The sequence below is a fragment of the Camelina sativa genome, chromosome 9 (genome assembly GCF_030686135.1).
Source record: "Camelina sativa cultivar CO46 ecotype springtype chromosome 9, ASM3068613v1".
NCBI classification, from domain to species: Eukaryota; Viridiplantae; Streptophyta; class Magnoliopsida; order Brassicales; family Brassicaceae; genus Camelina; species Camelina sativa.
In genome coordinates, this window is record NC_141888.1 from 4,453,453 (window position 1) to 4,466,643 (window position 13,191).

The 13,191-nt window shown below is 35.7% G+C and overlaps 4 protein-coding genes and 1 pseudogene across 4 annotated transcripts; 2 read left to right on the forward strand and 3 right to left on the reverse strand.

The window, feature by feature from the left end:
• Positions 1-2,076: 2,076 nt before the first annotated feature.
• On the reverse strand, positions 2,077-3,223 carry LOC104715000 (F-box protein At2g15640 pseudogene; annotated as a pseudogene).
• Positions 3,224-3,460: 237 nt separating this feature from the next.
• Positions 3,461-4,715, forward strand: LOC147937715 (uncharacterized). Its single transcript, XM_087463674.1, has 2 exons — positions 3,461-3,587; positions 4,070-4,715. The coding sequence occupies exons 1-2, from the start codon at positions 3,550-3,552 to the stop codon at positions 4,563-4,565; spliced, it is 534 nt and encodes a 177-aa protein (XP_087319800.1). The 5' UTR covers positions 3,461-3,549; the 3' UTR covers positions 4,566-4,715.
• On the reverse strand, positions 4,677-8,231 carry LOC104710430 (uncharacterized). Its single transcript, XM_010427038.3, has 13 exons — positions 7,925-8,231; positions 7,662-7,818; positions 7,171-7,428; positions 6,922-7,096; positions 6,770-6,831; positions 6,524-6,687; positions 6,348-6,445; positions 6,211-6,269; positions 5,988-6,122; positions 5,660-5,898; positions 5,410-5,569; positions 5,237-5,312; positions 4,677-5,139 (listed from the first exon to the last, which is right to left on the reverse strand). The coding sequence occupies exons 1-13, from the start codon at positions 7,993-7,995 to the stop codon at positions 4,859-4,861; spliced, it is 1,935 nt and encodes a 644-aa protein (XP_010425340.1). The 5' UTR covers positions 7,996-8,231; the 3' UTR covers positions 4,677-4,858.
• A 31-nt stretch (positions 8,232-8,262) lies between these two features.
• Positions 8,263-11,434, reverse strand: LOC104710432 (protein PECTIC ARABINOGALACTAN SYNTHESIS-RELATED). The gene is made up of 11 exons (XM_087463672.1): positions 10,977-11,434; positions 10,789-10,839; positions 10,617-10,707; positions 10,425-10,501; positions 10,181-10,269; positions 9,967-10,086; positions 9,668-9,784; positions 9,427-9,570; positions 9,215-9,338; positions 8,932-9,123; positions 8,263-8,838 (listed from the first exon to the last, which is right to left on the reverse strand). Exons 1-11 carry the CDS (start codon positions 11,289-11,291, stop codon positions 8,479-8,481), a joined length of 1,680 nt encoding a protein of 559 aa, XP_087319798.1. The 5' UTR covers positions 11,292-11,434; the 3' UTR covers positions 8,263-8,478.
• Positions 11,407-12,429, forward strand: LOC104710433 (uncharacterized). The gene is made up of 3 exons (XM_010427040.3): positions 11,407-11,704; positions 11,784-12,089; positions 12,209-12,429. The coding sequence occupies exons 2-3, from the start codon at positions 11,800-11,802 to the stop codon at positions 12,216-12,218; spliced, it is 300 nt and encodes a 99-aa protein (XP_010425342.1). The 5' UTR covers positions 11,407-11,704; positions 11,784-11,799; the 3' UTR covers positions 12,219-12,429.
• The last annotated feature ends 762 nt before the right edge of the window (positions 12,430-13,191 follow it).

Below are 13,191 nucleotides of genomic sequence, written 5' to 3' on the forward strand. Positions count from 1 at the left end.
TGAAATACGTGTAAGTTACATCAATTGCAAAATCTGTAAATATTCTAGTCAAAGGGTAACTCACTAATTAAATGGACTTAAAAGTTCATTAAGAACGATACGTCAACATAAAATTTCCGTTAATCAAATGTAAAAATAAATTTATTTTTAGGAATATTTCTCAAAATATTTTTAAGAGTTGTGTTTTGTCATTTATTATACCATAATTTAATAAAAATATATTAATAAATTTTGTAATAAATATTTTATTAAAATGAGTTCCCCCGCGATATCGCGGGGGCTCAATATCTAGTATTTTTAATAACTTGTTTGTATATTTGTACTGAATGTTTTATTTATTTTCTTTCTTTTTCTGTTTTGTTAATTAAGCTAAGTCTAGAACTATTGATATCAAATTTTCAACATATTATGTTTCTCATTCTACATATTTAAATTAATTATGAGAAATTTTTTTAAGAAAATATTTATATATTTTGGTAACAGAAAAATCAAAAAAATATGCTCCATCTTGGCAAAACTGATGGGTAGTTATACTTAAACATATGAAAATAAACATCATTGTTATAATATCAATGTATGAATTTTTATTTTTTATTTTAATTCAAAATTTTTAGATATAATATAATGTACAAATTTTTTTTTTTTCAACCAAACATTAATTAAAAAAAGGACTCCAAGATTGGTGGCCCAAAAAATACAAATATTTTGATTATTCAAATAATCCTAAAAATTTCTTAGGTCCAAAAACTAATCTCTTCGGCTAGGGAAATTCAAATTCATGTTAAATTTGAACCTCCGCGACCAATGTAGATTATAATATATATTATTTTTGTATATTGATTTTTTGATTTTTTTAATTTGTCTGAGATAGGAGATTGTGAGATAAATTAATTTGCTTCTCAATATCTATCTATAAATTATTTTATATATATGTATAATTGCAGCACATTTTTTTCAAAAATATGTTTTTGGAAATATTTGCCATTAAATGCTTATATTCATATCCAAACAAGTTTAGTTAACTCTGTCTACTATCTTTATAACCAAACACAATTAAGATATCTTAAATATCTATATATATATATATATATATAATGTTCTACAATTAATATGGATATTTAAAAGATTTATTCCAGATTAAAAAAAAAATCTCTTATCATCTCTTTTTTATTTTAAAATTGAATCATCATATAATATATAAAGTTAATAAACATGAATATTTTTCTTGATATATTGTGATTTGAATTTTTTAAAAGGAACATATCTTACTCAATTAATATGTGTTCAACATATATATAATTATATATAGTAAATTTACGCAATATAGTAAATCATAAAATTTTAAGAAGTTTATAATTTATAACTGATATATCTAAACTTAATAAAAGTTTAAAATTATGAATATTTAAATACATTAAATTTTAAAAATAACACAAACGAGTTATATTAGATGACGGTTTATATAACATGACATGATTAAAATGATGTATTAAAATAGTACATTAACAAAAAGATTATGTAAAAACTTTTTTTGTAAAACAATTATGTAAAAACTTACTCTCCGGAATAAGCAAATGAACTACTAGTAAATTGTTTGAAACATATCTTTTCGAGACTAGAGTCTCGGAACGAACAAAACAAACGAAATCGAAACTATAAGACGCAAAAATGAAATATCAAAACATTAATACAACTCGAGGCCAAGCTTTAGAGAACACAGGAGTTTTCAAACACTCGAGAAGGAGCTCTTCCAACATCTAAGAAATTTCTCTTCGAACAATTAACAATATTAAAACTGAAAAACGGTTTGCACACAGTGTTTGATTCAAACATTAGCAAGGAGATAAACGATAAAACGAATGAATCCTCACCAAATGGGAAACGAATCAAATACTGAATCTCCAATCCAAAGCATCGATTTTAATAAAACTGACTTTATTAAAAATGAAAAGGTTACAATATCAATAGAGCATAAACGGACAGACAGATAATTAAGGTTGACAAAAAAAAACGTGTAGATCATTGCTTTCACCCGACACCAATCATCATCCCTGTCTTCTTCTCCTTCCAAGGTTCTCAGTCTGAATCTGAATCTGGTGCGCATTCTTCTGCATAGTTTGGCTCCGTTAGTGGAGGATGGGTTGACTTGAGCAGTTTTAAATCATTAACATCAAGATCCTCTACGTGGTTTACAAAGGTAAAAACAGTACAACTATACTCACCAAAACCTTTGATTTCAACACGTTTAAGAGTGTTCTTTTCGGGATTGAAGTAGAAAACATAAAACGGTTTGTTAGGTGTATACTTGTGCATTGAAAATACAATTTCACCCCAAGTGGTCGCTCCAGCGATGCGAAAGTGACGACGGAATAATTTATCATGGGTTAAAGTGTAGGCATGTTTGGACCATTCATGTTTCTCAACATCATCTAGAACCCACATATGCAACTCATTAATGGCAGCAGAATCTTTCCCCAAATAAATCAGAGCTAGTTTGCCCTTGTAATTTATCAATTTACCAAACCTATTTACGTCGATACAGGTGATTTTCTCAGACCTAAGATCAAAGCAAACTATTATCCATGCAGACGTTACAACATGATCATCATTAAAACAATTCGGCGTGTAACCTAAGTAATACAAAACCCCATTAATGCATATTCCTTCACTCTTTATCTCATGTCGCAAGGAACCTTTTACCTTTCTCCACTTCATATCTCCATCTCCAAATGTAAGAGTTTTATGACGATTAGGATCCCATGGATAAGCCATCCGCAATGCCTTGTATTGCATGTCAATCGGGTCAAACCCGAAAAAGACATATAGGTTTCTGTAACTATAAAGATAAGGTAAGATCGCATACCGTCCTGTGATGGGGTTACTAATCAGAGGTCTACGCTGGCTTCCACAACCATGCAAATAGAACAAGCCAGAAGCGTAGCTACATGAAAAAAAATTTATGTTATCATAATAATTGGTCCGTAGATCGTCATGAGAGAAATTCACGTGAAACTCGGCAGCTGCTACAAGAGTCGATTGCTCTGGTTCATATGGATTCTCAAGCTGAGGTGACGAGAAGAAGCTCCACACACCGTTTTCTACTAAGCATTGATGCCCATTGCTTAGACAGGCAACGAAACCTTGCGATAGACTTTGAAGGCAATCTCGATAAGATCTCCAGGATGAGATCATCATTAATAGATATGGGAGATGATGAAGTCATGCTTTGCGAATCAAACGAAGAAACAGAGATGATTAAAAAAATAAAAGTTATATATGAAGCGAAAAAGACCTAGCTACCATTTTATATTTCCGAATTTAGTCGGTTAACAAAAATAATAATGGGCTTATTTAACGTCCAAATGGGCCGCCATTAATAGTACGAGATAGCAATACAGAAAGTGTATATCTTAACCTTTCTGATAATTTATCAATGATTCTAGCACTTTTCGTTTAGATTGACATTGTGAATCAGAATTATCAGAATCACGCATCATGAACTGAAAAGTCGTCATTACCATAACTTCTCATAGATTTTGCTGCATTTCAATGCAAACAATGGAATATTCACAATCTCTCATTTGTAGGTACGTAAAACAGTAAAACTCAGTTTTTTTTTCTTTGTTCCACAACTCCTTAACATTCTTCAACCATAACAAGTGCTCTCGCTTCACTTTCCTATGATGATCTGCTTAGGTTCTAGGGTATTGAGTTATAAAGGGTTTAAAGGTTTTAGAATTTTAACAGAACTCAACAAGTCTCAATGAGCTCCATATCAACCCGGTTCGGTTAGTGGTTAATGTAAAACCCGAACCAAATCCTAACAAAAATCAATTATATTTTCATTGTCATATATATCACTTTTGCAAAAAAAAAAAAAGATTAAAAAAAGTTCTTTACATTTTTTACCTAAAAGCCTCATCGTCGGAACGTTCCTATTGGGTCTTGAATAAAACTTCTTTATATTTATCCCTTTAAAGAAAAAAACTGAAATACTCTATGTATAAATTTCTAACCCTAGCTACGACACCAAATCTTTGAATTTTTTTTTTTCGATGATGAAGAGAAGACACTTGATGGAGCAAGGAAAGAAAAAGAAACGGAGAATAGTGGATTGTAAAGGAAAAAGAAAAATAGATCATGACGTAAACACAGATTTGATCGTGAAGCTCGGAGCATTCGTCACAACAAGCGAAGACGAAGCTCTTTTGAAACCTTACGATGGCACTATGAACTTTAGAGTTGTGGTCCATAGCGACCACGGAGATCACTACACAACAAAAGTGGTAAGGGTTTTTCATGGCGAGGATTTGAACTTTAATCAAGCACTAAAGGTTCCTTTAGATTGTCATGCACGTTATCTTTACATAGAATTGCTTAGATTATGGCCGCGGAACGAACCTGGAACTTCCCGCGGAACTGTTGTGATGGGTCGGGCAAAGATTCGGTTGCCTCCCCCGACTTACAAGATCAACTGTAAAGCCAGCCTCGTCGCTTTGAATAGTGATCGATGTGTTGTTGAAAAGGGAACCCTAAAGATTTCAATGCAACATGAAAATTCTTAATCTTAGGATAGGAATTGGTTATTTTTCTTTCTTTTGTTTTTTTTTAAAAATCTTTTGGAGATTATTTTTATAAGTTATGATATGATTGGTGCTTTTTTATTCGTTACAACATTTTATTTTACTAATCTAAGTTGATCTTGCATTTTTTTTTATTCGATACAGTAGTTTGTTGTTTTGTAATTATTGATTTACACAAGACTGTTTTTATAGTCTAGAGATGAAACATTACTACGACTGATGAAAAGGACCTTTTAAGGAGAAGGTAAAAACAAATGCCTGTTGATTTGATATAGTCAGGCATGGCTACAATGAAGAACGAACAGAGCAGGACCATGAGGTTCGACTTGAACCGATACTGAATCTTTTGTTGGTCCGAAATCTTTGCCGCTCCATACCTCGTGGCTCTTACACGAAGCTCCTTCAAGATTCTTCTTGTTTGGGAGAGCTTTGGCAATGTCTGATATCTTGGCTGATATCGTCGTTTTCACCTGATTTAAGTTGAAAAACGCGACATATACTTCTCCTCTTCTTCCCGTGGCAATCCAAGAACGAACGCCACTGGAGCTAGCTTCGGCTGCAGCAACATGATGGTTGATCATGTCAAAACAATTAGGAAAGGGCATGTCGTAGAAAGAGAAGAAGAGAATTTAGTTGATCTGAAGAAAACAAACCTTTTACTGGATTTAACACTGCGCAAAGACCAGAATAAATATTTTCTAGTGTTCCATTACTGTGGAGCTCCCACATCTGAAGATATAGAGCGTGTCAAATTAGGTAAAAGTGCGGAATTCAAGAAAACTTATTAAGGTAATAAGCAAGAGAGAGTAGAAACCCCTCACTATACCTGGTTTGCATCTAGTTTGCAAGGTGATAAAGCGCCTCGGCTATAATCTTTCGAAGTGAGCTTTTGCTGCGAGGAAGCTCCTAAACAAGATTCTGCTTTATCATTTGTTTGCAAATGAAGCTTACCTTGGTAAAACTGGTTGTGTTTTAACTCCTCATCGCTGCAACAAAATGATGCAGATTAATTGGCTAAGGGCAGTTTGTGAAAGGTAAAGTGAGTGGAGGAAACAGTTAAAATAAAAATAGCATACAAAGATAGAAGAGCTTTTCTGTTGTATAAGCAAAAGGGCTTCTCTAGTTTTTCACTAGAGTATTGGTTCCAACAGATTTTTCCACGGTTCTTGTCTACAATGGACCAAGTGTTGGCTTTTGGTTCTTTGCAGCTAGTGAGACTAAAGGCATGCTTAGTTGAAATGTTCTTGCCCATTGGATGATGAGGATGGCCTTTGTGCTTATTCCTAGATACTGTTGTTGCGGTGATGTAAGGAAACTGTAAATAATGATACAGGCAGAGTTTAATGACAGAAGTTTGTAACTTGGAAACAGAGGCATGAGTTTTGAAGTTATGATTCAACAAACCTCTTTATTATTGGAGCTATAAGAATTTATTTCCAGCAGTGTAGGATTTGTGATTAAATTATAAGTAGCATCATCGAGCTTTCTCACATCACCTCCAAACATGAGAGGGGACTTCGCGATAGACCACAATGTCATCTGAATAAGTTAAACAGAACCTATGAAATTCGAACTTGTGGTTTAGATGGTTACTAATATACTATGAACTGTGAAGCTAGAGCTACACCTGTGTCTTTTGCTCTTCAAGATTAAGATTACACGCTCGATGAGGTCCAAAGTTCGAACCTTTACCAAACATTAAGACAAGAGAACATTAGTTGGAACAATCTACAGAGTTTTAAATTTCAAGATTTCGAGTCAAACCTGGATCGGTAAGCCATCCAAGAGGTAACATATCTAGGTCGGGCCATGATTTTCCTTGTAACCCTTGTGCACCGATCATACTAGAAGCAGATAAATCTCTGAAAAAGATAGAAAATTATATGACACCGGAGAAAGGTAGAAACTTGGCAAGATTATTCTTCAGCTTGTAACTTTACCTTGTAATATCAAAATGTGCCGCCACGTCTTTCCATGTGTCCCAATCATCACCTGTTATTCTGTACATGTTAACCAGTTGGCTAACTTCTTTAGCCAGTCTAGGTGTCACACTCGTCCCTGGAGATATAGAGTATAAAACAGGCCGATCAAGCTCCTTTAGAACCTGCGAAAATAAGAACAATATTTAATCTCTATGTACCTCTCTGACTATAAGCAGAAGATTGCTAGTCATTACAAATATGTACCTCTGACACATAAGTTATCTCCTCTATATTGAAGTCAGTGCCAAATACGCAGTCATGTTTTACTAAAGACCAAGAAAGTGAGACAAGATTGAGATACTCATATATTGAGTTGAGATAAAATAAGGTTATAAATATAAAGTCGATTCTCTTACTGAAATCAACTCCCCATTCCGCATATTGACGATAAAGAGACCTCAAGAAAGCTTTTCCTGCACCTAGCTTGGTATTCACACTCATGAACCCATGTGACATCCACACACAAGCCTTCTCCTTGATCCCAATATCTTTAGCTCGCCACTGTCTACCCGATTCCTCATAAGCACCTCCCTTTAACAAAAAAGAGGTCAATGAAACTGTTACTTCCATACAAACCAGAAACGATATCAAAAAGGATCAAATACCTTAACACTATCCAGAACGAGAGTATTAGCGTTATATGCTTGTGTGCTTATTCCACCCATAACATGAATCCCAAACTTCAAACCCATTCTATGAACTTTCTCAGCGACTTCTTTGAAACCTTTACCGCCTTTAGAAGATGGCCATCTAACTGGATCAGGATGCATCCTTCCCCATTCATCAATCACATCAAACCCAAGAGAATCCACATACGCTCCTTCAACTTTCTTTCTATACCAAAGGTAATCCACCACAACATACTGTATATCCATAAAAATCCACACATACAATTAAAGACCCAAACTTTCACATCCCAAATGAAGCAAAAAAACTCAATTTCAATTCTAGAAACGTGTAATTGGAGATTAAAAACTCAAACTTTCACATTTCAAATAAAGAAGAAAACACAATGACATGTCCAGACACTAGTAATATCTATAACAGACCCATCAAATTATACAACAAAATCAACTCTGTACACTGTGCAATATACCTGATAACCATGAGGAAGAAGACGCTTAGAAATGATTTCAGCGGTCTGCAAGAACTCAGCTTCAGAGATAGTCCAACAAAAGGAATCGTACGAATTCCACCCTCTTGGAGGAAAGCTAGCATGTTGTGGTTCGCTCGACCTTGCCTCAACCCATAAACTGATAAGAAAGACGAAATTTTTGCGATTGATCGATCACCCACTTCAAAAATCAAAATTACCCATTTTCAAGTTACAGTGAAAGGGAGAAAAAGGTGGAGTTGTACCAAAGATTGAGGACGATGAAGAAGACAACGAACCGGGTCGATCCGGTTTTCACTACTGATGGTCCGGTCATAGTGATGAGACACCTGATTACGATGATTGATCTTTTTTTTTTTTTTTTTTCTCGACTTTGTTTCCTCTTATGTTCTTGAGAACCTGAGATTAAGAGAGAGAGAATACAACACGCAATTGTTGTTGTGCGTTAGTGGCGGGTACTAGTGAGAGCGTGACAAGAATTAAGGATTAGATTAGTAACCGTTGAGCTAAGTTTCTTTTAATTAGTATTACTATTAGTACCTCAAAATCTTCTAAACCATGTAGGTCGAACGAAGAGTATATATATCTGCAACTTTTTTTCTCTTCACTAGGAACTCTTTACATAATATCAAAATGATTACAAAGATAGTAAGTGAAGAACGACTTCAAAGATTTGAAAGGTTGAAGTAAAAAAAAAAAAAAGAAACTACCGATTTCTATAGTTTGTTGCTCCTCATCATCATCAGACAAAATCCAGACCAAACTCATCTCATTTCAAATCAAAACAAAAGCATCATCATTAAGCTTTACACATGCATGGAGTGAGAGGATTTTCCCAAAGATCATAGTTAGGGAAAGTTTCTTCTGGCAAACCGGTTCGTGTTTGATGGGTTACAATTACATCTTCAACAAAAGTTGCCCATCCCATGTAAGGATCCCCAAATGATTTCGACATCAACCCTTTGTCCGGTTTGATTGATTTCTGTCGATGACCCATATATCTTCGCGCTCCAATGATCAGTTTTGCAAAGTTTCCACCGTGTGTCATTACAAAAACATCTGATTTCAAGCAGACCAAGAAATCTAGAGCCGCGAGGCTTGTTACGTGCTTTCTAAAGGTTGTTAGTTCCTCTTTTCCTGCTAAATCCTCCTTTGTTACCTGGTTTTAAAAAAGGAAAAAGTTCTTGTGAGAGACAAAGCATGCTGGCTGATCATAGAAATTGATGAGATAGGAGTTCACTGTTGTGCTTACCAAATTTGGGAACATATTTCTTAGTGGAGCCATACGGTTTTGGCCACCATAGACTTGACCAGATGCTACATAAATTTGTGTTTCTTTTGGATAACCCATTGCACGTAGGATCACAGCAACTTCACCTGGCTCAAGAGGGCACCGACCTTCTTTGCGTTTCTGCAAGGCAAGCTGCCAGAGATGGGAACCATTCTGCAATACATGTTTAAGCAAATTCAATTAAGGCAGCGGTCGAGGTTGTTTAGCCACCAAATAGAAGTTATCAACCACTTATAAATGTCACCTTGAAACGCCGAGGCCATTCCTTTTGTCTGTATTCTGCCATTTTAACTTTCTCTTCTCTTGTCCCAACGAAATCACAGAACGATAGACCAACCATTCCTTTTTCGAATCTAAGATGAAGGGCCCTATACAAGAGACACGATATAGTTTAATTCAGATCAATGCATAAGATCCCAAGTTAAAACAAAGTCTCAATATCTGATATCTCCATACATATACGGATTCGGGTTGCCAGTGCGATTTCTCATTCTAGAAACAAGTGAATCAGCCATCTGCTCTATCTCTGGGAGAAATTTGAGAGCATGATAATTTACACGGCATCGTAATCTGTTGATTTCTTGAGGTACATTGTCGTACCTGCAAATTTTCAAGCACCACAAGGATATATCATCCATCGTTCATAAAAATAACTATGAAGGCCTGAGCCCTAAACTATAAAATATATAAAGTATACCCAAGTCGATCGACGAAAGGCTTTAAGGCCATAATCTTCTTCTCCTTTATCCGTGGTAAAACATTGTCTATATAAAATTGGGCTGCTGCATATTTAGGAATGTTTTTGACTGTTCTTCTGCAAAAGATAAATAAATAACTCGGTCAACACCATATCTGATTAAAAAAATTTTGTTAATCAATTTTTAAATCAGATATATACACAAGCAGCACGCAGTGATGCCATTAACCACATCCTCACTATTGAAATCTTCAAACAAGTACATCATCAACAAATAAAGAAAGAGTAAACAAGGATACCTTATACTAGAGAATAGCTCTGCTTTGTCAGTGAACCAGTCAGGTATGTCTCGAACAATTCGGACATCATCCTTCAAGTAATCAATAAAATGATCTACATCAAAAATATCTTCAAATTTTCTGCACCAGAAAGTTATCAGAATCAGTAAACCAATAAAAGAACATCGAGAGAGTAACTCAAGAGAAAATGATCAATATTTGTATAAGACATTACGTTGTGTCTTTCCAAATTTGGTCCTGCTTCAGTACCGGTAGAATCAGAGTTGCATTCAAAATCTTGGCAACAGCTACTGCATTACAGATCTGGAAACAAAAACCATAATAAGAGCATAGCTCATTCTTCCAAAATGATTATAAACAAAAGAAAAAGAAAAGAAGAGCAGCAGCCATTTGGACATTGATCTACAGATTGGACATTGGCAAGAAGAAAAATAGAGAATAGCATGGAAGATACATACAGCAATTCGCTGCTGATTCAAACCACCCTCAGCATGAATGAAAACATAGCCAGTTGTTTCGTTCTCAGGAGGAAGATCTGAAACAAAAAATGAAATCTAATAAGCTGACCAATCAAGGAAAAAGACTTGAACTTTTCAAAAAAACACAGATCAAGATGCACATGACAATGCCAACACTCCTGCCCTTAGTACCTGAGACTCCACCAATCCGCCGCTCAGCACAAGGCTTCCAAGAAGTTGTTGCAGACAACGGATTCACCCATGGAGAAGGTGACTCATTTACCTAGAAATCCAAATCAATTCAGAGAGGGATTCAAAGCTTATTCATTCAACAAAACACAAACCAAAAGTCAAAAACACTTACATGTGGACAGTTGAGCACAATCCCATCTTTTTTACATAAATATGGCGTGTTCTGCAGGACAACATAGAAGCAATCTTAGTTTGAGAACAATGCCAATCCAATTTCGTATTCGATTCAACAACTTGAACAAATTGAGGCAGAAAGATCTAATTTTTTTTTTTTTTTCAGATCGAAAGAAAGAGACTTACCAAGTGATTAATAAGCCCATAAAGAGAGATCAAGCTAGCAATAGCGAGAATCAAAATCAAAAGAAGCGAGATTTTATTCTTCTGAGGAGAAACCCTAATAGGATCGTCACCGAAAAAAGGAAACAAAGAGTGAAACCAGATCGGACGGTCTCGATCTCTAGAAGGATGACGTGGGCGACCATCTTCGTCGTCTCCGCCGTTAGGAGAGTGATCGTGTACGTGAGGCGATGACGAGTCCTCATCTCCGCCGCCGGCACGTAACGGAGAAGAAGAAGATCGGCTCCCGATAGAGCTCGAGTGCCGTAACTCAGCCATTGCTCGCCTCGGACTAAAAGTCGCCAGCTTTATATAATCTCTTCTCTTTTTCTTCTTCTACTATGGTGTGGATTAGCAAAAACAGTTCTTCAGCTGTAAAACTATGCGGACGCTGCTGCCATGTGAGAGGAGCTTGGAGATTCGAACACTCAAACAGAGAGAGAGAAGAAATTAAAGAAGTGTTTTTTTTTTTCTTTTTGAATCTTCAAAGTCAATACTCTCTAAATCAAACAGAAGATTTGGTTTTAAGGAGATTTACAAACGAATCCCTATATCTTTTCTAAATTACACAATCACCCCTAAATTCTCTGGTTTTATCTCATTTCCTCCATCGCCTCTTTTTTTAAAACCTAGACGTTCTCCTTCACCAGTCAAATCGGCTCTTTGATACTCTTCCGGCGAGATTCCGACCGGTAAGTCGAACTCAGATCCGATTCCATTCTTTCCCCGTTTCTCTCTGTACTTTCTCATTTTGTAACCTGAATTTTGCAGAAACCAAGTAAAAGAGATGAATACTATAGTGAAGCGAGTTACGGGATTCGTGACTAGTCATAGCCACCAGTTGCAGCAAGAGCGAGGGATAAGAGTGAAGGTTTTCTCCGGTGATCTTGACAGGGCGCTGACGATTTTGCAGAAGAAGATGCAGTCAAGTGGTATGGAGAGGCTAATCAAAGCGACTCAGACTCATCACATAAAGAACTCGGAGAAGAAGGTTCTCGCTAGGAAGAATCTTGAACGCAGAATCAAATCCATTGACTTTGCTCGCAAACTCCAATCAATCCTCATCAAGAAAGTCAGGTATATGTTTCAGATTGCTTCCCCCACCCAAAATCAAAATCTTTTACATTTTTTGTGTGTTGTTTTGTGGTTAGTAAGATCTTGTTTTTTTTTTATTCTATCATTGTTATTCTTTGCAGAGGTTTATGAGAGCTGAAGCTGAAGCAACAGTGCTGCTATTACCATTCATCGTTATCTTATTTCAATGTTGATCAGTGTTAGATATAACATAACACAGTTGTGGTTCAGAGTTTTTTTTTTGTTCATTTTGAACTTTTGATGAATGGAAGCAAATGTGGAATTGGTATAATTTTGGATTACTATTAGTTGTTGTTTGCTATGAATAAGAAAGGCTTCTCTTTTCCTATGTTTACCATAGGTATTAGTGAAGAACATCAGATACAAGAAGTACATTTAGTCAAAGTTGTTTCTGGGATCTTAGATAGTTCATGACAGATACATTGTGCTGCTTCTCTGCTTGAATGGTCATTCTTGTACCAAGCATTATTACCCTGAGATGATTCTGCCTTTGTCGTATTTAAAGGTTAGGCTAACTCTTTTCAAGCGTTCGCGGTTCTAATTTCTGCAACTACATGTTACCGTGTTCCTTGTCATGCCAATAAAGGGGATAAGAGATGAAGAGCAAATACAGTTTCCTTACAGATCATGGCCTTCGTGTTCCGTGTGATTGCACGGAAGATTGTTGGAAAGTACCTTTTGTATAGGTTTAATTGGTTGTTTGCGTCCTCCTTTTTACTAGTATTTGTTTGGTCAGGCTCGACATGTAGTTGTCTTTGTCAACTTTTGTAGTAACCGGCACTGCAGAGTCTTAGGTTTCATGTTTGATGCTGCAGAATATATGATCAGAGAACGAAATTTCTATCTGCAGAAGCAAAGTGTTTAGTATCAGATTTGCGCTAACCAGATCATGGCCTTCTTGATCTATAGGAGACGTATCTTAACATGTTTGTAGTTTAATGATCTATCAGCTTGAATCATTCTTTCCTGTCCTCCTCGCTACCGGAGAGTTGTTGAAGAGGATCAAAGTCACCATTTTGGATTCTGGATGTAATAGGTTTATCTTCCTTACCTACTAGAAGAATAATATTGCAAAAGGGTTTAG